At 44.4% G+C, this 25488-nt stretch overlaps 1 protein-coding gene across 1 annotated transcript in view; it reads right to left on the bottom strand.

Moving 5' to 3' along the window:
• The window catches only part of LOC140391988 (anosmin-1), a 286799-nt gene that overhangs the window by 22778 nt on the left and 238533 nt on the right, over positions 1–25488 (bottom strand). Inside the window, exon 9 of the mRNA XM_072477109.1 lies at positions 16629–16778. Coding sequence (XP_072333210.1) covers positions 16629–16778 — 150 coding nt within the window. The remainder of the gene's footprint in view (positions 1–16628; positions 16779–25488) is intronic.

Genomic DNA, 25488 nt, shown 5'->3' with positions numbered 1-25488 from the left:
CATTCATTATGATCATGGCTGATCATTAAGTTCAATACCCTGATCCCACCGTCCCCCCGTATCCCTTGATCCCTTTAGCCCCAAGACCTATATCTAATTCCGTCTTGAAATTACCTCAACTACTTTCTGTGGTACTGACTTCCACAGATTCACCACTCTCTGGGTGAAGAAATTTCTCCTCAACTCGGTCCTAAAAGGTTTACCCCTAATCCTCAAACTATGACCCCTAGTTCTGGACTCGCCCAATATCAGGGACATTCTTTCTGAATCTACCCTGTCTAAATCTATTAGAATTTTGTAAATTTCTATGAGATCCCCTCTCACTCTTCTATACGCCAATGAATATAATCCTAACCGATTTAGTCTCTCCTCGTATGACAGTCCCACCATCCCAGCTTGGTAAACCTTCGCTGCACTCCCTCCATAGCAAGAACATCCTTCCTCAGATAAGGACACCAAAACTGCACACAATGCTCCAAGTGTGGCCTCACCAATGCCTTTTACAATTGCAGTAAAACATCTCTATTCGTATGCTCAAATCCTCTCGCTATGAAGGCCAACATACCATTTGTATTCTTTACTGCCTGCTGTAACTGCGCGCTTACCTTCAGCGACTGATGCACGAGGCCATCAAAGTGTCACTGAGTATCCAACTCTATCAATTTACATCCATTCAAATAATAATCTGTTTCCTATTTTTGCTACCGAAGTGGACAACCTCACCTTTATCCACATTATACTGCCATGCATGAGCCCACTCAGTACCAGCCTCCCCGAACAGGTGCCGGACTGTGGCGACTAGGGGCTTTTCACAGTAACTTCATTTGAAGCCTACTTGTGACAACAAGCGATTTTCATTCATTTTCAGTCAGCCTATCCAAATCCCACTGAAGCATCTCTGCATCCTCCTCACAGCTCACCCTCCCAACCAGCTTTGTATCATCTGCAAATATGGAGATAATACATTTAGTTCCTGGTCCAAATCATTAATATATAATGTGAACAATTGGGGTCCTGGCACAGATCCCTGCGGTACCCACTAATCACTGCCTGCTGTCATGTGAGATTACCTTTAAGACATGGATGTTTAAGCAATGTACCTTTAAGAAAACAGTGATGTCAGAGAGTGGGTGGAGCTGGGCTTTAGATCAGCCATTTTACAGTTTAGTTTTGCAGATTGAAAAAGAGCTTGTGTGTGTCTGGGTGTTTCCAGAGTGCTGCAGTTTGGAAAAGCAGCTTGTATGTGTCTGTGTGTTTCCAGAGAGCTGCAGTTTGGAGAAAAGAGCTTGAGGAGTGTCTGTGTTTGCAGTGAGCTGGATCTCTGCCATGAAAGACTATCTCTGGATCATTTGGGTGATGTAAACTCATAATAGTAAAACCTTTAACCTGATGTGATATTGTTTAAAGGTGTTAAGTCTCTTGGAAGTTTGAAGGAACATTTTAAGGAAGTATTTACTGTTGCAATATTTTCTGAGTTATCTTTGAAGTAAGGGGTGTTAAGAGATCCAATGTTTATTTAAGATGTTGAGTTCATGGAATAAACATTGTTTTGTGTTTAAAAACCCACGTGTCCATAATTGTAATCCCACACCTAGGGGACAAGCCGTGTGCTAGGAAAAGCAACAAATCCATTAAAGGGAGAGGTAGGTTGAACTCCATGATACATTTTGGGGTTCTGAAAAGGCCTCGCCCATAACAATTGGCTCGAGGGGGATAAAAGTCTATCTATTTGATTGGCTTTTGTGAACTTAAAGACAGTGAAGGATTGTTGCTTTTCCGGTGTGGTATTTTAGTTTAAGTGGGGAGAGTGTTGTGAACAATGGCTCTTTCAGAGGCTCAGAGGTTTTTGGGGGTGGAGAATGTCACACGTAGTACTTTACGGACAGGAACGAAAAGCAGACTGTTAGATTTGGCAAGAACATTGCAGTTTACATTACCTGACAAAATGCGAAAAGATGAGGTAATTATGGCGGTGGTTAAGCGTTTAAAGTTGCCTGAGATAGAGTTTGACTCATTGGAAATGGCAAAAAATGTAGTTGCAAATTCAACAAATGGAACATGAGAAAGAATTAAAGTGGCTTGAATACGAGAGTGAGAGAGAGGAAAAAGAAAGAGAAAGAGAGAGAGAGGAAAAAGAAAGAGAAAGAGAGAGAGAGGAAAAAGAAAAGGAGAGAGAAGAAAGGAGAAAAGAAAGAATAGCCCTAGCAGAACAAAAAGAAAAAGAAAGGGAGATATAGATCAGGGAAAAAGATAAAGCAAGGGAGTTTGAACTTCAGAAAATGGCCATGAAACATGACAATCAGCTAAAATTGGCAGACGTAAAGGGAAACGTACAGTTGGATGATAGTGATGAGGATAGTGAGAAAGAGCGTCATAGTCAAAGGCTTGGTGGGAATCTATTTAAATATGTCCAAGCATTGCCAAGGTTTGACGAGAAGGAAGTGGAAGCCTCTTTCATATCATTTGAGAAGGTAGCTAAACAAATGAAATGGCCACAGGACATGTGGGTGTTACTGATTCAAACAAAGCTGGTAGGTAGAGCTAGTGAAGTGTTTGCATCACTACCGGAGGAGGTATCTGGAACGTATGAGGAGGTGAAGAAATCCATCTTAAGTGAATAGGAGCTAGTGCCTGAAGCTTACAGACAGAGGTTTAGAAATTTAAGGAAAGAATTTGGTCAAACATACAAGGAGTTTGAAAGGCTCAAACAGAGTAATTTTGATAGGTGGATAAGGGCTTTGAAAATAGACCAAACGTATCAAGCTCTCAGAGAAATTATACTTTTGGAGGAGTTTAAAAATTCAATTCCTGATGTAGTGAGAACTCATGTGGAAGAACAGAGGGTTAAAACTGCGAGATTAGCAGCAGAAATGGCAGATGATTATGAATTAGTTCATAAATCAAAGATTGGTTTCCGACATCAGTTTCAGCCGGTGAGGGATAGAAACTGGGGACATGAGAAATACTCAAGTGGTAAAGGTAAAGGTGATCTGATGGGAGACAATAAAGAGAGTGTACCTCAGATTAAAAAAGAAATCCAGGAAGGTGGAAAAGAAATGAAAAGTTTCAAATGTTTTCACTGTAATATACTAGGCCATGTAAACTCACAGTGTTGGTGGTTGAAGAAAAGCACTGGGAAGACTGATGTGGTAAAACAGGATAACACAGTGGGGTTTGTTAGAGTGGTAAAGGAAAGCCCAAGGGAAGCAAAGGAGGTGCAAATGATTGTACAGCCTGTTCAAGAAGTAATTGTTGAGAAGGTGCCAGATGTGTTTAAAGAATTTACTTGTGTGGGTAAAGTTTACTCGTGTGTATCAGAAGGAGCAGGAAAAGAAGTCACAATTTTAAGAGATACAGGGGCTAGTCAATCTTTAATGGTAAGATATGAGGAATTATGCAGTTGGGAAGAATGTTGCCAGAAAAGGTGGTGATATGTGGAATTCAGGGTGAGAGGAGTAGCGTTCCATTATATAAGGTAAGGTTGGAAAGTCCACTGAAGAGTGTGAAGTGGTAGTAGGAGTAATAGATAAACTATCTTGTCCAGGAATACAATTTATCTTGGGTAATGATATAGCTGGATCGCAGGTGGGAGTGATGCCTCCTGTGGTTGATAAAACATTGGAAAATCAGTCAACTGAAGTGTTGAAGGACGAATATCCTGGGATTTTTCCAGATTGTGTAGTAACAAGGTCGCAAAGTCACAGGTTAAGACAAGAGGAGAAATCAAAGAGTGAAGATGAAGTTGAAGTGCAATTATCAGAAACGATTTTTGATCAGATGGTTGAAAACGAACAAGAACAGGTGGAGGATGAGGCGGTTATTTTTAGTTCAGGAAAATTGGCGGAGTTACAACAGAAATAGAAATAAAACGGATATATCAGAAAGTATATACGGAAGAGGAATCTGAGAGTGTACCAGAGTGTTATTACCATAAAAATGATGTTTTGATGCGAAAATGGAGACCTGTACATATGCAGGCGGATGAAAAGTGGGCAGAAGTTCATCAAGTAGTATTGCCGGTGGGGTATAGAAAGGAGGTGTTGCGAGTTGCACATGAGGTACTGGAAAGTCTCACTGGTGGCCAATGGCCAATGGGCTAAACAGCTGGCTTGTAATGCAGAACAAGGCAGCGGCACAGGTTCAATTCCCGTACCAGCCTCTCCGAACAGGCGCCAGAATGTGGCGACTAGGGGCTTTTCACAGTAACATCATTGAAGCCTACTTGTGACAATAAGCAATTATTATTATTATTATTATTATTAATAAACCGGAGCACCCAGAGGAAACCCACAGAGTTGTCCAAGGCCGGAATTGAACCTGGTTCCCTGGCACTGTGAAGCAACAGTGCTAACCACTGTATCACCCCAAGATGGCTATTGATGCAATGCCACACTATCCAAGAAAATACATCTCCAAAGAAATGTCTCATTATTAACTCAACAAGACCTGATGGGCCTGTAGAGTTACATTTAGGAAAATGCAGTGAAATTGAAGCGTACAATGGCCCAATTGTTTCCCAGCTGCACGATGGCCAACCCAAAAAAAAATGCTGGCAGTGTTGTTTAAGTTCAATTAAAATGTTATGAGCACAAAGTGCTGCAGTGCCAGTATCTCCACCCAAAAAAAAAGAGTATATAGGCATTTTGCAGTTAGGATGTCCTATTCCCCACAGCCCCCCAAAAAACTGGGTAAATATGTTGTGCAGTTTGGGACTAACTCACAGACTTGGAAAGCTTCCGAACAAATCTGTGGTCTGGCAGTCAATATGTGTACAGACATAACTTCAAGTCTCTCTAGGGTAGAGTTCTCACTGGTGATCTTCGTCCAGAGACAGTAGAAATGTTAGTGTAGAGGAGAACAGAGTCCTCAGTTAAGTAAGTCTCAGGCTGAAGAACATCAAGTTCCTTCAGGCCTTACAAATAAGTAATATCTATCCAATGTCACAAATCACTTGCCTCCATTTTTAATGCTAACCCTATCAAAATAATTACAAAACATAAACTTGGTTGTATTCATGTTTCAGCATTTGTTGCACATCAAAAGCTTCTTTGTACTTTTAGGATCTTTGAGAAGAGTGGGCCCCTGTTGACAGTGGCTGTTGAGAACAGTCTGGTGGCTTCACGAAATTAAAGGCGGCTGCGAAATAAATAAAAGGCAACGCTCATCAGAGACCGCTGCAAATGGGGCTTGCTTATAAGTCAGGCCTGACTGACTACCAACATTGGTGGCACCATAGAACATAGAACATAGAAAATACAGCACAGAACAGGCCCTTCGGCCCACGATGTTGTGCCGAACCTTTGTCCTAGATTAATCATAGATTATCATTGAATTTACAGTGCAGAAGGAGGCCATTCGGCCCTTTGAGTCTGCACCAGCTCTTGGAAAGAGCACCCTACCCAAACTCAACACCTCCACCCAACACCAAGGGCAATTTGGACATTAAGGGCAATTTATCATTGGCCAATTCACCTAACCCGTACATCTTTGGACTGTGGGAGGAAACCGGAGCACCCGGAGGAAACCCACGCAGACACGGGGAGGACGTGCAGACTCCGCACAGACAATGACCCAAGCCGGAATCGAACCTGGGACCATGGATCTGTGAAGCAATTGTGCTATCCACAATGCTACCGTGCTGCCCTTAAGAACAAATAAATCTACACTATATCATTTTCCCGTAATCCATGTACCTATCCAACAGCTGCTTGAAGGTCCCTAATGTTTCCGACTCAACTACTTCCACAGGCAGTGCATTCCATGCCCCCACTACTCTCTGGGTAAAGAACCTACCTCTGATATCCCTCCTATATCTTCCACCTTTCACCTTAAATTTATGTCCCCTTGTAATGGTGTGTTCCACCTGGGGAAAAAGTCTCTGACTGTCTACTCTATCTATTCCCCTGATCATCTTATAAACCTCTATCAAGTCGCCCCTCATCCTTCTCTGCTCTAATGAGAAAAGGCCTAGCACCCTCAACCTTTCCTCGTAAGACCTACTCTCCATTCCAGGCAACATCCTGGTAAATCTTCTTTGCAACTTTTCCAGAGCTTCCACATCCTTCCTAAAATGAGGCGACCAGAACTGTACACAGTACTCCAAATGTGGCCTTACCAAAGTTTTGTACAGCTGCATCATCACCTCACGGCTCTTAAATTCAATCCCTCTGTTAATGAACGCTAGCACACCATAGGCCTTCTTCACAGCTCTATCCACTTGAGTGGCAACTTTCAAAGATGTATGAACATAGACCCAAAGGTCTCTCTGCTCCTCCACAATGCCAAGAACTCTACCGTTAACCCTGTATTCCGCATTCATATTTGTCCTTCCAAAATGGACAACCTCACACTTTTCAGGGTTAAACTCCATCTGCCACTTCTCAGCCCAGCTCTGCATCCTATCTATGTCTCTTTGCAGCCGACAACAGCCCTCCTTACTATCCACAACTCCACCAATCTTTGTATCGTCTGCAAATTTACTGACCCACCCTTCAACTCCCTCATCCAAGTCATTAATGAAAATCACAAACAGCAGAGGACCCAGAACTGATCCCTGCGGTACACCACTGGTAACTGGGATCCAGGCTGAATATTTGCCATCCACCACCACTCTCTGACTTCTATCGGTTAGCCAGTTCGTTATCCAACTGGCCAAATTTCCCACTATCCCATGCCTCCTTACTTTGTGCAGAAGCCTACCATGGGGAACTTTATCAAATGCCTTACTAAAATCCATGTACACTACATCCACTGCTTTACCTTCATCCACATGCTTGGTCACCTCCTCAAAGAATTCAATAAGATTTGTAAGGCAAGACCTACCCCTCACAAATCCGTGCTGACTATCCCTAATCAAGCAGTGTCTTTCCAGATGCTCAGAAATCCTATCCTTCAGTACCCTTTCCATTACTTTGCCTACCACCGAAGTAAGACTAACTGGCCTGTAATTCCCAGGGTTATCCCTAGTTCCTTTTTTGAACAGGGGCGCGACATTCGCCACTCTCCAATCCCCTGGTACCACCCATGTTGACAGTGAGGACGAAAAGATAATTGCCAACGGCTCTGCAATTTCATCTCTTGCTTCCCATAGAATCCTTGGATATATCCCGTCAGGCCCGGGGGACTTGTCTATCCTCAAGTTTTTCAAAATGCCCAACACATCTTCCTTCCTAACAAGTATTTCCTCGAGCTTACCAATCTGTTTCACACTGTCCTCTCCAACAATATCGCCCCTCTCATTTGTAAATACAGAAGAAAAGTGCTCATTCAAGACCTCTCCTATCTCTTCAGACTCAATACACAATCTCCCGCTACTGTCCTTGATCGGACCTACCCTCGCTCTAGTCATTCTCATATTTCTCACATATGTGTAAAAGGCCTTGGGGTTTTCCTTGATCCTACCCGCCAAAGATTGTTCATGCACTCTCTTAGCTCTCCTAATCCCTTTCTTCAGTTCCCTCCTGGCTATCTTGTATCCCTCCAATGCCCTGTCTGAACCTTGTTTCCTCAGCCTTACATAAGTCACCTTTTTTCTCTTAACAAGACATTCAACCTCTCTTGTCAACCATGGTTCCCTCACTCGACCATCTCTTCCCTGCCTGACAGGGACATACATATCAAGGACACGTAGCACCTGTTCCTTGAACAAGTTCCACATTTCACTTGTGTCCTTCCCTGCCAGCCTATGTTCCCAACTTATGCACTTCAATTCTTTTCTGACAACATCGTATTTACCCTTCCCCCAATTGTAAACCTTGCCCTGTTGCACGTACCTATCCCTCTCCATTACTAAAGTGAAAGTCACAGAATTGTGGTCACTATCTCCAAAATGCTCCCCCACTAACAAATCTATCACTTGCCCTGGTTCATTACCCAGTACTAAATCCAATATTGCCCCTCCTCTGGTCGGACAATCTACATACTGTGTTAGAAAAGCTTCCTGGACACACTGCACAAACACCACCCCATCCAAACTATTTGATCTAAAGAGTTTCCACTCAATATTTGGGAAGTTAAAGTCGCCCATGACTACTACCCTATGACTTCTGCACCTTTCCAAAATCTGTTTCCCAATCTGTTCCTCCACATCTCTGCTACTATTGGGGGGCCTATAGAAAACTCCTAACAAGGTGACTGCTCCTTTCCTATTTCTGACTTCAACCCATACTACCTCAATAGGGTGATACTCCTCGAACTGCCTTTCTGCAGCTGTTATACTATCTCTAATTAATAATGCCACCCCCCCACCTCTTTTACCACCCTCCCTAATCTTATTGAAACATCTATAACCAGGGACCTCCAACAACCATTTCTGCCCCTCTTCTATCCAAGTTTCCGTGATGGCCACCACATCGTAGTCCCAAGTACCGATCCATACCTTAAGTTCACCCACCTTATTCCTGATGCTTCTTGCGTTGAAGTATACACACTTCAACCCATCTCCGTGCCTGCAAATACTCTCCTTTGTCAGTGTTCCCTTCCCCACTGCCTCATTACATGCTTTGGCGTCCTGAATATCGGCTACCTTAGTTGCTGGACTACAAATCCGGTTCCCATTCCCCTGCCAAATTAGTTTAAACCCTCCCGAAGAGTACTAGCAAACCTCCCTCCCAGGATATTGGTCGGCATGAGGCTTCTGGGCCCTGCAGACGCCAGCACCTGGGAGTTCTTAGATCACAGGCATTCTCCCATCGGTAAGGATCAAAGGTCACTCTAACAACCATGACATTGGATACAGGTCATGAGTCATGAAAGTTATTGTAGTAAATTTTACAAATTAGCACTGCGCAGACCTCAGACTTTTCTTCAATTCAAGTTGATTAGAGCTAAATAAAAGGTAACTTCAATGGATAAAACATGTATGGGATGCAATCTATTCTGCGTCCCAATTACCATTATGATCTCCTGTCGAACAAAGTTCAATGACAGATCATTAATCTGTAAAACCCTGTTGTACTGACTAAACATCAATTTTCTTAGTCCTGGCCATCAGGCCTAGCTAGATCTTTTAAACTTGCGTTAAACATCACCAATCTCAGCCCTGTATTATTTACCCTCTGGAAGACACTAAACCACCGATTCATAGAACTGTCACTCACATGAGAAATGTCTCCAAATAATGGATGAATACTGAATGTTGTTCACAGAATCCTATTGACAAACGAACTGGCATTTACTGTTGTTTTATGGCCTCCAAAATAGCTTCTAGAACAGATTCAAAATCCTATTATGTGACTGGTCGGAGATATCATTTATGGTGACAGATAATGAATGTAGTCACGCATTGAAGGTAAACGATAGGAGTCAGTTAACTTAGTGTAACAAAACTATGTGTGTGGATTACTATAATTGTGGCAAAGATTGAGCTCTCTTGTACAAGCTGATCAGCAAGTGCAGAGGCAGGATGTCTGGATAATTACATACCTGACTTTTGTTATGACAGGGGGCCAATTATGTGACCTATGTGAATGTAGCTGTTTATTGGATACATGTGACACTCATGATTGGAATTGTGACTGAACACTGGAAACTTACTGTCAACTGTCAAAATTGGTGATCATAAATGTAGCTAAGTACCAAATTGACAAACTGTATAAAATCAGATATTGGGTGTACTGAAATGAGTCAGTCAAGCAAGACGGTAAGAAGCTTACAGACGGTATTGATTTGGCTTATCCCCCCCAATATCAACATCAAACCTTCCAAAACATCAGCATTTCATGTGGTTCTTTGAACATTTTGGCCGTTTTAAGCCTTCCAAATCTAGTGTAACAAAGGGCAGGATTTTGGAAGCCGACTGGGGCAGGCAGACACATTTTCTGGCACCATCGTACCCCTGGGCCAACTTTGAGAAGGCAAGGTCAAAGGATGGAACATCGACCTGTCCTCATTTGGATGGGTAGCCAATTGAGCCAAAATAAGGGCACATTAAGGTCTTTCTCACACACCAAATAAAATTTTCCAGTCATTAGACGGGTTTCCCACATCGAACAAAACATGACCCGCTAAATGAGACAATTGCCCAAGGGTTTTTTCCCCAATGCTCATTGTTAGTAACAGTGTAGCTATGTGGTTGACTGAGAGAGTAAGCTGTTAGAACCAGCAAAGAGGTGATAATGTCTGGGGATGAAAGGGTTGACCGATGAGGAGAGATTAAACAGTTTGGGTTTATACTCGCTGGAGCTTAGAAGGATGAGCGGGGATCTGATTGAGGTATATAAAATACTAAAAGGGATTGATAAAGTAAACGTAGACTAAACGTTTCCCCTTGCGGGGCAATCTAGAATGAGAGGTCACAGATATAGGTTGAGAGGGGGTAGATTTAGAACTGAATTGAGGAGGAACTACTTCTCACAGAGGGTGGTGAAGTTGTGGAACTCGCTGCCTCATAGTGCGGTGGGATCTGAATCATTAAATGGTTTCAAGAAGGAGATAGATATATTTCTGATTTTAAAAACAGGTTGAAGGGATATGGGGAACAGGTAGGAAGGTGGAGTTGAGACCAGGAAGAGATCAGTCATTATCTGATTGAATGGCGGAGCAGGCTCAAATAGTTGAATTGCCTACTTCTGCTTGTAACTCCTGTATTCCTATGTCTTCTCAGGCACGAAGAGCATAATCGATTCGATAATGTGCGATAATATGAAAATTATAGCAATGGGTATTATTTTCTCAAAAACTGCAAACCTGCAGTAACAGTTGCCTTTAATATTGCTCTGCTAACATCATACTGCACTGCTCAGCAACCCTTGAAGCTTACAACAGACTAATAAATGCCACAACGACTGTTAACCCAGACAAACACACACCTGCTTCTTTGAAGGGATAGGTAAATTTATTCCCTGACATGAGAATCAAAGCATTATAAGAAAAAGTCTTGAAAACTGTCTTCATTTGTGATATACAGACAAATGGCAAGAGGAACACAAAGTGCTGACCAATCTAATACGAAGTTGCGGGGACAAAAATGATGATTTATTTTTAGCCTCCAACCATACCTTGGTGTTAAGATTCCTGATAAAGAATGCTTTTGTGAATTTTAAGGTCATTTGAACTCTTTATAGCCTTTTCACTATCCATTAATCTCCATAGAGGTGGACAAGAGGATTCTATAACTTCTACTAATAGACATGTTGATGAAGTAATAGCAGCTGTTAAGGTATTCATTATACCCAACTCACAATACAGTAAGTACAGGGAGAATTCTGACTTGTGTTTCCAATTGGGAAGGTACTATGCAAACGTCATTCTTTCCTCCAGCCATTCTTCAATACCTGTGACTAAACATCTCAACTAAGACATAACCGAGCAGCTTGAAAAGAGCATTATCACCAGTCCAGAGCAACTCTTTTGTTCAGGTTTAGCAATGGACAGGTCAATGGCAAAATCAGTTGTCACTGATCTATTTTTAATGTGACAGTATAGGACTGTTCTTCAATGGACTCTTGGAATTGCACTCCCAATGTCTGTGTGCATTGATGGTGTTTCAGAGGAAGCTGAAGCAATGTTAACAGGTAACGCAAGTCAGGTCAGCTTCTTCAAAAGCACAAAGAAATCATTGAAAAGTCAGCATAGGAGACATTGTGCCTCTTTCAGCTTCTTGGTAGAGCAATCCAAAACGAATCACACTGCCTTGCCCTCTCTCCCCATTAACTTCTATTTCAAATATTTATCCATTTTTTATTTAAAACGTTAGCGGATCTTTGCTTCAGAATGGTCTTTCGTGACCGTCACTCAGATGTAAAATGTTTCAACAAACCTAGGAATCCGTAAAATGGCACCAACAAAATGTACATTTATTTCTGTGCAGCAGGCATTATTTTGTAACCGAAGGAGTTCAAATGATGTTTATGAATGATTTCAGCATCAGTTTTGGCTCTGATATTGCAATAATGCTAAAAATATTTATTACTCCTAGATAAATCATTTTTGTTTTGTACAAGTGTTCTTTAAAAATACGCAGTATCATCATCCAGAAAGGCATTATCTCAGCTAAGTGTTTCAAACAACAAAAGTATTTTAGCTTCCTTTCTTAGTTATTGTTAGATTTCTGGTAAGTTACCACCGCACATACAATCTCTCAATTAGCATGCAAGAGAAACTTTACACAGGCATGAACAACAATTAGGGTAATTGAGTGGGCATTTTTAAAACTATTTGCTAAACACTTTTCCCCCTCGCTTTCCAATGACAGCATCAAGTGCTCTCTGCGAAGTGATTCCATGGACTGAGTGTCAAATGAAATCCCTTCTAATCAGTTGAAAAGTACATTAGTTTCAACACAATGCCCCTTACTGGACCAATACTACCTCACCTTTGTCCAAGAAAACGATCATTAGGCCATCACCCAGAGATGCCTCAATTTAGTGTTCTATATAGGCAAGTGACTGAACCATTTTGCCTCTCTACCTCGCTATCTTTAAGTTGCTCCTTGAAACCTCCTTCCTTAGCCATGATTTAGTCATCTGCTCTGACGTTACCTGAGGTAGTTTGGCGTCAAATTTTGTTTCCAATGTTCTGTGATGAAACTTGGGGAATTTTATTCTAAGAGTTTAAACTAATATGGCAGGGGGATGGGAACCGATGCAGGAAGTTGGAAGGTAGTAAAACAGGGACAGAAACAAAAGGCAGTAAGGGGGAAAATGTAAGGCAGAGAAGCCATAGTCAAAAATCAAAAAGGGCGACAGTACAAGGTACAGTGACTGAGGGGAGCTCAGTGAATAGGACCAGGAATACTAAAAGGAATAAAACGGGAAGTGGAAACATTAATGGTAAGCGACGTGGCAGGTTGTTACATGAAGATATGGGTTCAACGACAAGGAAAATTAGCCATGATATGGAGATGCCGGCGTTGGACTGGGGTGAGCACAGTACGAAGTCTTACAACACCAGGTTAAAGTCCAACAGGTTTGTTTCGATGTCACTAGCTTTCGGAGCGCTGAGGAAGGAGCAGCGCTCCGAAAGCTAGTGACATCAAAACAAACCTGTTGGACTTTAACCTGGTGTTGTAAGACTTCGTACAAGGAAAATTAGGAGAAAGGTTAAGAGGAAATACAACTTAGGAGAGGTTACTGATCGAGGTGTTAAGATTCAAAACAGAGGTAAAAAAGCCAACATAAGTGTACTTTACCTGAATGCTCGTAGTATTCGGAATAAGGTAAATGAGTTGATGGCGCAAATCATCGTGAATGACTATGATTTAGTGGCCATTACTGAAACATGGTTAAAGGATGGTCACGACTGGGAGTTAAATATCCGAGGGTATCAAACTATTCGGAAGGACAGAATGGATGGTAAGGGAGGTGGTGTAGCTCTGTTATTTAAGGATGACATCCGGGCAACAGTAAGGGATGACATCGGTGCTATGGAGGATAAGGTTGAATCCATTTGGGTGGAAATCAGGAATAGTAAGGCGAAAAAGTCACTGATAGGAGTAGTCTATAGGCCACCAAATAGTAACATTTTGGTGGGGCAGGCAATAAACAAAGAAATAACTGATGCATGTAGAAATGGTACAGCAGTTATCATGGGGGATTTTAATCTACATGTCGATTGGTTTAACCAGGTCGGTCAAGGCAGCCTTGAGGAGGAGTTTACAGAATGTATCTGCGATAGTTTCCTAGAACAGTATGTAATGGAACCTATGAGGGAACAAGCGGTCCTAGATCTGGTCCTGTGTAATGAGACAGGATTGATTCAGGATCTCATAGTTAGGGATCCTCTCGGAAGGAGCGATCACAATATGGTGGAATTTAAAATACAGATGGAGGGTGAGAAGGTAAAATCAAGCACTAGTGTTTTGTGCTTAAACAAAGGAGATTACAAAGGGATGAGAGAAGAACTAGCTACGGTAGACTGGGAGCAAAGACTTGAGGGTTAAACAGTTGAGGAACAGTGGAGAACCTTCCAAGTGATTTTTCACAGTGCTCAGCAAAGGTTTATACCAACAAAAGGGAAGGACGGTAGAAAGAGGGAAAATCGACCGTGGATGTCTAAGGAAATACGAGAGAGTATCAAATTGAAGGAAAAAGCATACAAAGTAGCAAAGATTAGTGGGAGACCAGAGGACTGGGAAATTTTGGGGGGCAACAGAAAGCTACTAAAAAAGCTGTAAAGAAGAGTAAGACAGATTATGAGAGTAAACGTGCTCAGAATATAAAAACAGATAGTAAACGTTTCTACAAATATATAAAACAAAGAAGAGTGGCTAAGGTAAATATTGGTCCTTTAGAGGATAAGAAGGGAGATTTAATAATGGGAGATGAGGAAATGGCTGAGGAACTGAACAGGTTTTTTGGGTCGGTCTTCACAGTGGAAGACACAAATAACATGCCAGTGACTGATGGAAATGAGGCTATGACAGGTGAGGACCTTGAGAGGATTGTTCTCACCAAGGAGGTAGTGATGGGCAAGCTAATGGGGCTGAAGGTAGACAAGTCTCCTGGCCCTGATGGAATGCATCCCAGAGTGCTAAAACAGATGGCTCGGGAAATTGCAAATGCACTAGTGATAATTTACCAAAATTCACCAGACTCTGGGGTGGTCCCGGCAGATTGGAAATTAGCAAACGTGACACCACTGTTTAAAAAAGGAGGTAGGCAGAAAGCGGGTAATTATAGGCCAGTGAGCTTAACTTCGGTAGTAGGGATGATGCTGGAATCTATCATCAAGGAAGAAATGACGAGGCATCTGGATGGAAATTGTCCCATTGGGCAGGATCAGCATGGGGTCATAAAGGGCAGGTCGTGCCTAACTAATTTAGTGGAATTTTCTGAGGACATTACTAGTCCGGTAGATAACGGGGAGCCAATGGATGTGGTATATCTGGATTTCCAGAAAGCCTGTGACAAGGTGCCACACAAAAGGTTGCTGCATAAGATAAAGATGCATGGCATTAAGGGGAAGTAGTAGCATGGATAGAGGATTGGTTAATTAATAGAAAGCAAATTGTGGGGATTAATGGGTGTTTCTCTGGTTGGCAATCAGTAGCTAATGGTGTCCCTCAGGGATCAGTGTTGGGCCCACAACTGTTCATAATTTACAGAGATGATTTGGAGTTGGGGACCAAGGGCAATATGTCCAAGTTTGCAGACGACACTAAGGTAAGTGGTAAAGCAAAAAGTGCAGAGGATACTGGAAGTCTGCAGAGGGATTTGGATAAGCTAAGTGAATGGGCTAGGATCTGGCAGATGGAATACAATGTTGACAAATGTGAGGTTATCCATTGTGGTAGGAATAACAACAAAAGGGATTATTATTCAAATGATAAAATATTAAAACATGCTGCTGTGCAGAGAGACCTGGGTGTGCTAGTGCAGGAGTCGCAAAAAGTTGGTTTACAGGTGCAACAGGTGATTAAGAAGGCAAATGGAATTGTGAACTTCATTGCTAGAGGGATGGAGTTTAAGACTAGGGAGGTTATGCTGCAATTGTATAAGGTGTTAGTGAGGCCACACCTGGAGTATTGTGTTTAGTTTTGGTCTCCTTACTTGAGAAAGGACGTACTGGCATTGGAGGGTGTGCAGAGGAGATTCACTAGGTTACTCCCAGAGCTGAAGGGGTTGGATTACGAGGAGAGGTTGAGTAAACTGGGACTGTACTCGTTGGAATTTAGAATGATGAGGGGGGATCTTATAGAAACATATAAAATTATGAAGGGAATAGATAGGATAGATGCGGGCAGGTTGTTTCCCCTGGCGGGTGAAAGCAGAACTAGGGGGCATAGCCTCACAATAAGGGGAAGTAGATTTAGGACTGAGTTTAGGAGGAACTTCTTCACCCAAAGGGTTGTGAATCTATGGAATTCCTTGCCCAGTGAAGCAGTAGAGGCTCCTTCATTAAATGTTTTTAAGATAAAGATAGATAGTTTTTTGAAGAATAAAGGGATTAAGGGTTATGGTGTTCGGGCCGGAAAGTGGAGCTGAGTCCACAAAAGATCAGCCATGATCTCATTGAATGGCGGAGCAGGCTCGAGGGGCCAGATGGCCTACTCCTGCTCCTAGTTCTTATGAGGTTGTTACCATTTTGGTGCTAGATCCTGGAAAGAGGGTAAGCAAACTCATTGCACGTAAGATCTTTATATGTAGGAGTAAAGAAGTTTTCATCTTATTGCTCTGACTGGATTATTCCTAAAGGCCCTGCTTTTTCAACCTCGCCTCTCGCCTGAGGTACGTTGATCCTCAGGTTAAACCACCACCAGTCAGCTCTCCTCCTCAAAGGGGAAAGCAGCCTATGCTGATCTGGGACTATGGCGACTTTACCTCACCTGACTGGATTCTTAAGGTCTTAAGACGGTAAGATGCGCTAACCCAGTATACCAACCAAATGTGTTGAACAAACAGTATAGCTGCAATTTAAATAAGGGTAAGTACAACAAGGAGTACCATGGAAGCTGTCAATGATTTATGGAAAATAAATAACCAACCTAAGAGAATATGCCTTTAACTGTCAGAACACTGCCAGATACCCAAAATTAATGTTGATATTCCATCATTACATTACTTGTTTTCTTACTACTTCCCCCTTATGAATGATAAACCTTACAGTTGCATTCTTACTGAGCAAAAGGTGAGATTGAACGTCTCGAGTTACTTAAGGTTTGAAGATATGGATCTTATAGTAATACATACCTTCCATTTTCCTCCAGTAAACTTTAACCTGAAGCTGATTGTCCTGATAGAAAGGGGCCCCAACATCAATGAGACGCATAGTTCTTTTCCCATGAGACGATGGGAGGGCATTGACAACACCATGTCTGGATTTTGTTGCTGAAGACGATCCTTTGAAGAGATAATGCCAGTGTTAAACCAATTGCTGCAAAACAACTCATCATGTCTTGAGCAGCTTGATGGATTACACCATTCAAATGCAAGGTCTGCTCATTATTTTAGACAAGTTAAGATGTCCCTAAATACACTGCAGAAGGAGAGTTCTGAAAAGCGGCTACTTTGGATCCTACTCATTGTTTCTATGAATAAGTCAATTCCATTACAATATTTTTGCCAACAGGCCTAACTCCGGCAGCAGTAGATTAAAGCAAACAAAACAATGTCACTGTCTCTGGAGCACTGAGAATGATTTCTAATGTTTTTCTTTTAATTTTCCCCCAGCATCTCCAGAGGCAGCACTATCTGTCGCACAGGCAGGCTGTTAGGTCCTCATGCACAGCTTTAACCTGAAGCGGTTCTGAAATAAAGGCATTCAGTGAAGCGCTGCGAAGTGCAGAGATTTGATAGGTAGGCAACAGCCAGTGGCTGCACAGTAAGATACCACATACAAGAAGGGGCAATTTAGCGTGGCCAATCCACCTAACCTGCACATATGTGGGTTGTGGGGGTGAAACCCATGCAGACACGGGGAGAATGTGCAAACCCCACACAGTCAGTGCCCCAGGGCTGGGATTTGAACTCAGGTCCTCAGTGCCGTAGGCAGCAGTGCTAACCACTGTACCACGTGCCACCCTAGATTTTAATGGTGATTGCTTGACGGAGCAATGTAGCCCAGGACAGTGGGAGAATGTTCTCTGTGCAATGCCATATGGAATATTTAACTGCACCCAAACCACTGGAACAACAGAACAAGGTTTCAGTTAGCATCTCTTCCGAGGAAGACACTTCAGTAAAAGTAACACCCCTTCATTACTGCACCTGTGTCAGTCTAGGTTCTATCCTTCAGCCTATGGTAATGTTTGAATTAATTCTATCTTTTGATTCAGTGGAACTGGGTGAGACAACATGAAATAACTGCATTTTGGCATCATTATGTGTCATTAAGATACATTATCATTAAGATACATTATACATTGCTGATGGTGCAATTGTCTGTTAGGTGTGTGCAAACAATGCCCCTACATTTCATCAATCCAGCCAGCTCTGGAAATCATTTGGTCTGAAATCACACAGACGTCCATACAGTGGTGAAAGTGACCTGATTTTGCGGGTACGCAGAGATTGCCTGGCTCCGAGAACCCAACTGCTGTAAAAGTGTCCCCAAACTTCTGGGGCGAAATTCTCCGACCCCCCGCCGGGTTGGAGAATCGCCGGGGGCTGGCGTGAATCCCGCCCCCGCCGGTTGCCGAAGTCTCCGGCACCGGATATTCGGCGGGGGCGGGAATCGCGCCGCGCCGGTTGGCGGGCCCCCCCGCTCGATTCTCCGGCCCGGATGGGCCGAAGTCCCGCCGCTAAAATGCCTGTCCCGCCGGCGTAAATTAAATCACCTACCTTACCGGCGGGGCAAGGCGGCGCGGGCGGGCTCCGGGGTCCTGGGGGAGGCGCGGGGCGATCTGGCCCCGGGGGGCCCACCGATCCGCAGGCGGGCCTGTGCCGTGGGGGCACTATTTTCCTTCCGCCTCCGCCACGGTCTCCACCATGGCGGAGGCGGAAGAGACTCCCTCCACTGCGCATGCGCGGGAATGCTGCAAGCGGCCGATGATGCTCCCGCGCATGCGCCGCCCGGAGATGTCATTTCCGCGCCAGCTGGCGGGGCACCAAACGCCTTTTCCGCCAGCTGGCGGGGCGGAAATTCGTCCGGCGCCGGCCTAGCCCCTTAATGTTGGGGCTCGGCCCCCAAAGATGAGGAGCATTCCGCACCTTTGGGGCGGCGCGATGCCCATCTGATTTGCGCCGTTTTGGGCGCCAGTCGGCGGACATCGCGCCATATCCGGAGAATTTCGTCCCTGATTTTCGTTCAGTGGGTGCAGGGTGTAATGGGAATGGTGGTGAGCGACCTGGAAGTGGTGTGGAGGCAGAGACAGGCCCCAGTATATGTTGGGTGACTCGATCCGTGTCTGGTGCCTCCCTCTGGCCTCAGGTTGGTCACGTTCACTTAGCTCCGTGGCATCAATGTGTGATGGTGCGATACTTCTTCGGCACAATGCGCAATGCCCCCTTCATTGGCACTCTCTGATTTCTGCCACCTGTCTGCCTAAGTCAGTAAGAGCAAATCATTTTGTCCTGGCAAGTGCAGTTGCTCCACCCTCCTACTCTCTTGAGGCAAAAAGAGTGCATATCCAAAGTTTCTGCAAAGTTTAGACTTGCCCTTAGACCAGGTCTAATCTGCACAAATCGAACTGTCCACTCCGAGTTGATAAAAATCAGATCTGACCAGAGTTTTGTATGGACATCTGCTTCTGTGAAACATGTATGTCCAAATCCCGACCCTCTCCCATCCCCGCTGCCCCACCTCTGGAGAAATGATGGGTGCAGGATTCAGGTTAGGACTTGCGCATTTGGGCCTCAGGCACCATTTTCATTGCAATGGAAAATTCAGGCCAATGTCACAGCAACATTGCACTGCTCTTAGAAAAATAAATAGGAGGCTTGGAGACATTTCTGCCTCACAAAATTTCCTATACTGTGCAAATTAATTTTTTTTGTCCAAACCTGTTTAAAGTGAATACACCAATACCCAACATAGTATAATATTAAAATGCCTGTTTTAACTCCGCCTTTCGTCATTAAGTAAGATCTATTAATTCACTCTATGAATTTCAGATCTGTGTTTAACATCTAAGTTGCAAATAGATGTTTAAATTTGACCCTAATCTGTTTCTTAAAAGAGTGACAACTTTGTGTTACTTCACACAAATATTAGCTGCTTTAGAAGGCTCTACATATTACCTTATGGATTAGAAAGTTGACTTAGGGTTTATTATTGGACCTAATGCCAAAGGCTTTGTAAATATGACAGTACTGGAGTACTTTATTTGTTTTAGTTATATTTACTTTTTGGCTCTATTCACTAAGTTCAGCTCATTAGCCACATGAAGTCAATTCAGTGTATTTGACAGCAATCACCTTTTTTCTATGGGACAAAACGGTAAAGGTCACCCTATTGTGTTAGCTGTTCTCCTACCCTCTGATGATACATTCTGAAGAATGCAGTAATTCCTCGCTAGTCAATTTAAACTGAGATTACATTTAACAAGCCACATTCAGGTTTCGTGATCTGCATATCCTTTTGTTTAAGTGCAAATAGCCAGCCTTTGAAAGTTGCGATGCTAAAATATTACACAGTCGGTTTAGTGAGATATTAAGGAATACAGAGGACAAGAGAATTCATTGTTGCCAGGGAGTCAAAGGTCATGTCACTGTAACTCTGCCTAGTCTTCTCTTACTCTCTAATCTCACTTGCTGAAGATTTTGAAGTTGCTCGATATCTGTTTGACATGATTTAGGAGAAAAATAAAGGAATTCTACGCATCCAATACGTTTACTGGTATAAAGGAATGAATGTTAAAGGTTATAGAATCATAGAATCATAGAATCATAGAAGTTTACAGCAGTCTTTACAATATTCTTTTCCACAAATTTCCATCCAATCAGAATGTCATCAAACTTTACAAAGTTTGTTTGCTTATCATGTATTAACATACAGCAGTAGCCTCTTTGTATGGATCAAACTATTACACAGGCAGTCCTCGCTTGGACTTAGAACACAATTGATTCCTGAAAACCGCGTCTTAAGTCGAAACGTCGTAAGTCAGAACAATGTTATAAATGGGGGATTGGTTCCTGAACCAAGGCTAGAAATCACTCCTGGGGTGCCTGGTGGCGTTAAGTGTTCTCAACTCTTGCCCTGTCAAGTCGCTGAGGCGACAGTTGATGCCCACACGCCTTAGCGCAAGTTCCATGGTTCATGTGGAGAATATAATGAAGCTATTGATCGCTGTCAGTTGCCTATCTAATCGTGCGAGTCTGAGCATATATCAGAGATTGCATTGACCAATGTCACAACGATTGTCCCACAAAAACCATGACATTGATTCACAGGTGAATTAATAGAATAAAACACTCGTTTTCAACCTGACAAAGACATTTCGACATAACAAAAGTGGCACAATGACTGGAGTAACACTGTGCAGACGTACAGTTGGATGGCACAGAACATCGATGCACACTTACGAACATGCTGGCATGGTCTCAAAGAATCAAAACCGATGTTGTAAAGTCAAAATGGGCACCAATTCATAAAAAAATGTAAGTGCTGTTTGTTGTAACTCGAACATCACAAAGTCAAGGACTGCCTGTAGATAGTTGTGGCAAAATATATACAGAAGTGTCGGAACCTCATGCTACCCATCCACTTGGGTGTAATCCTTCCTCTCCCTCAACATGATCCTTGACTTGGCCTCTCTGAGCCTGTCTACTTAAACCTTGATGCTCCTTCCTCCTTTCACCCGCCGGCCTGAATCAGTGCTGCTTCCCTCTACTGCCAAACTGACACATAATTCTGTTGTGGTGACCAGGGCACACATGAGACAGATACAGACAAGGAAAGAGAAAAATGGGGAGGAAGAAACAAATGTGAAATGGTGATGACAGGAGTGGGTTTGGGGTGTCAGGAGTGAGGGTGGGTGGGGGCGGGGGGGGAGTACAGAAAGGGAGGACAATAAAAGTGACAGGAGAAATCTGGAGACCGGGAATTGAAGGAGGAGACAGGGAGAGTTCTAGAACATAGAACCTACAGTGCAGAAGGAGGCCATTCGCCCCATCGAGTCTGCACCAACCCACTTAAGCCCTCATTCCACCCTATCCCCGTAACCCAATAACCCCTCCTAACCTTTTTTGGCCACTAAGGGCAATTTATCATGGCCAATCCACCTAACTACCTGCACGTCTTTGGACTGTGGGAGGAAAAAGGAGCACCCAGAGGAAACCCACGCAGACACGGGGAGAATGTGCAAACTCTGCACAGACAGGGAATCGAACCTGGGACCCTGGCGCTGTGAAACCACAGTGCTAGCCATTTGTGCTACCGTGCTTCTTTTACATGAAATATCTAAAGTTCCGACAGGGTTGGATGGACTGGATACAGGAATGATGTTTCCCCTAGCTGGCAGGGGTGAGAACAAGGGGTCTCAGGATACACGGCAGGCCTTTTAGGAGTGAGCTGAGACGATATTTCTTCACTAAGAGGGTGGGGAACCTGTGGAATTCTCTACTGCATAAGGCTGAGGGAGGCCAAGTCACTGAATCTATTTAAGAAAGAAATGGAATCCATAGAAAACTTACAGTGCAGGTGGAGGTCTTTCAACCCATCAAGTCTGCACCGAGCCTCTGAAAGAGTACCCCACTCAGGCCCGCACCCCCACCCTATAGCTGTAACCCAGTAACCCCACCTAAACTTTGGACACTAAGGGGCTATTTAGCGTGGCCAATCCACCTAACCTGCACATCTTTGGACTGTGGGAGGAAACCGGAGCACTCGGAGGAAACCCATGCAGACACAGGGAGAAGGGGCAAATGCCACACAATCATCCAAGGTGGGAATTGAACCCAGGTCCCTGGTGCTTTGAGGCAGCAGTGCTAATCACTGTGCCACCGTGCCACCTGCACGATAGATTTCTGGACACTAAAGGCATCAGGGGGTGTGGTGAGGCAGCAGAAGTATGGTGTTGAGGTAGAGAAGCAGCCATGATCACATTAAATGCTGAGCAAACGCGATAAGCCAAATGGCCATATTCCTGCTCCTTTTTCTGTGTTTCTTTGTTGCTATGGGTTTTTCTTAAACCCCAAACCAGGTGAATTTGGGTCAGATGAGAAGTCAGATGAGATAGTAATTGTTAAAATGTTAACAATTACTATCCCAACACCAAAGTGCATCAAGCCCACCCACATCCGGTTTCAATGGAGGGGGGATGTGGGTTGGGCAACCAATTTACTCTCAGAGGCATGTTTCTCCACGGCATGCTGTTCGCTGGCATCTCTTCCTGCCGCTTGTCAATAAGATTTCCCATTGAATCCAGCCCACACCGCTGGGAAAGAGAATCCCAACGGCCGGACAATTCCAACCTATATCTATAATACACGGGGGTGGGGCATTACATAGATTTTCAAGGGGTATTGCTCTCTCAAAACCCTATACCAAGTGTAACAATGCTGAGTTAAGAAGGAGAAGTCGCTAATGCACGATTTTCCCAAAACAATTAGCACAATGAAATGACAACCCAAAATGTAACAGATCTCACGTGCGGGCATATGGCAAGGCCGTGTGGTCCCCTCACTCCAATCATAGAACATTCAGTAATGTCTGATTTATTTCTCATTTTTAGACAATGGAAACTGTATGTTAGAAATTCCTGGTGACAATGTTACTGTGCACAAGCTATTTATTTTAAATAGTGTCATGATATTCAAACACACACATCATGATGGACACACTAACAGGCAAATCAGAGTACACAACACCACAACCAATCACAGACAAGAACACCAACCACATAAAAAGCACGAGCACGACACCTGGAGGTCAGTAGGTCTGGGGAGAAGGAAACAAGAAAGAGCTGTTGAAACACCACAAGCAGGGAGCCCCCCACGTGCAGAGTGCAAAGACCAAGTTGTAAATAGTGAGTTTAAATAAAGAAGCGTTGTACCATATGCAACTGTGTTGGCTCATCTGTGTGTCAGAACACCCAACACCACATGGTACAGGAGTGGATCGATACCTGCCTACCAACCTGCCATTCTGGACATGGACCACACCGGCAAACCGCAGCCGATGCAAGTCACGGGGAACCTAGGCACCAACTGGAAGCTCTACAGGCAGCGATTTGACCTGTACATCCGTGCCACCGAAAAACAGAATGTCTCGGATGATTCGAAGATTGCAATGCTCCTCTTCTACGCAGGCCCCCACCCAAACGATGTCTTTAATTCACTGGTGTTCGAAGAAGGCGAAAACCAGGCCAAATATGACACGGTCATCCTGAAACTGGACCAGCACTTTCAAACTGAAGTAAACGAAACTTTCGAAAGATACATCTTTCAGCAACGCCTGCAAGGTAAGGAGGAGCTTTTTCAACCCTTTTTGACGCACCTCCGGATTCTGGCGCAGTCCTGCGGTTACGGCACCACCACAGAGTCCATGATCAGGGACCAGATTGTTTTTGGCGTTGCCTCTAGTGGCCTACGCCAGCAGCTTCTTAAAATAAAGAGCCTCACCTTAGCGTCTGCTGTGGAAGCCTGTGTCCTCCATGAAAATGCTACCTGCCGTTTTGCCCGATTTCAGGCGTCCGAGTTGGCACGGAGGGGGTCCCCAGCCGTCGAATCGGCAAGCCAGGCCGCCCACGACGTTGAACGCATCCAGGCCGTCGATTTCTTCCCGCCCCACGGCCCGGACGACAGCGGCCGCTTCCCGCGCTTTTCGCGGTCTCCCGCGCAGGTGCGCGCCAAAAATAACGGCCACAACGAGGGACGCACTGCGCAGGCGCGCCCACCGCAAGATCGCACTGCGCATGCGCAGTGGCGCAACGAACGCCGTGACGTCATGACGTGCAGAAATTGTGGAGGTCTACACTTAAAAGGGCAATGTCCTGCAAAATACCGACAGTGCAACAGATGTGCCATGATAGGCCACTACGCAGCCCGCTGTCGTGCGGCTCAACCTATGGATCCGGCGCATCCTCGACAACCTCGCACACGAGTCAGGACCGTCCAGCCCACGCATCAAGACTTCCAATTAAGTGATGCAGATGACCAGGGTGACTTCCGAGTTGCCGTCATTGATGTCAACAAGGTCAATGCCATCAATCCAGACGATGAGTGGTGTGCCACCCTGACGGTCAACCGATCGCGCGTCGCCTTCCGTCTGGACACCGGCGCATCCGCCAACCTGATTGCTTACTCTGCAGTCCAGGCCATGAAGGTCAAACCACCCATCACACCATCCCGGCTTAAGATGGTTGACTATAACGGGAACGTTATCCCGTCCATAGGATCTTGCCAGCTACAGGTGACTCACAAGAGGTACACGGCCACACTCCCCTTCGAAGTTGTGGGCTCATCAAAGGACTCGTTACTGGGCGCACAAGCGTGTAAGGTCCTTCACCTGGTACAGCGCATCATGTCTCTCTCTCCAGATGAGATATCCGACTTCCCGGATGCTGAGTTCCACGCGAATCTCCATTCCCTCCTCGCTCACAACCAGGAGGTTTTTGAAGGCATGGGGACATTGCCACACACGTACAAGATTCGACTCAGACCGGACGCCATCCCTGTCGTTCACGCACCTCGCAGGGTTCCTGCGCCTCTCAAAGACCGCCTCAAGGCACAACTGCAGATTCTTCAGGACCAAGGGGTCCTATCCAAGGTCACGGAGCCCACGCCATGGGTCAGCTCCATGGTCTGTGTAAAGAAGCCCTCTGGCGAGCTCCGTATATGTATAGATCCAAAAGATCTGAACAACAACATCATGCGGGAACACTATCCCATCCCGAAACGAGAAGACCTCACCAGCGAGATGGCGCGAGCCAACATATTCACTAAATTGGATGCGTCCAAAGGATTCTGGCAGATCAAACTGGACCCGGCCAGCCGAAGACTATGCACATTCAACACCCCTTTTGGCAGATTCTGCTACAACCGGATGCCATTCGGCATCATTTCGGCATCTGAAGTATTCCACCGCAATATGGAACAGATGATGGAAGGCATCGAAGGGGTACGTGTATATGTGGACGATATCATCATTTGGTCCACCACTCCGCAGGAA

This window comes from Scyliorhinus torazame, chromosome 15, assembly GCF_047496885.1.
Source record: "Scyliorhinus torazame isolate Kashiwa2021f chromosome 15, sScyTor2.1, whole genome shotgun sequence".
NCBI lineage: Eukaryota > Metazoa > Chordata > Chondrichthyes > Carcharhiniformes > Scyliorhinidae > Scyliorhinus > Scyliorhinus torazame.
The sequence above is the reverse complement of the archived record's forward strand: the minus strand, read 5'-3'. Positions and strand labels throughout refer to the sequence as shown.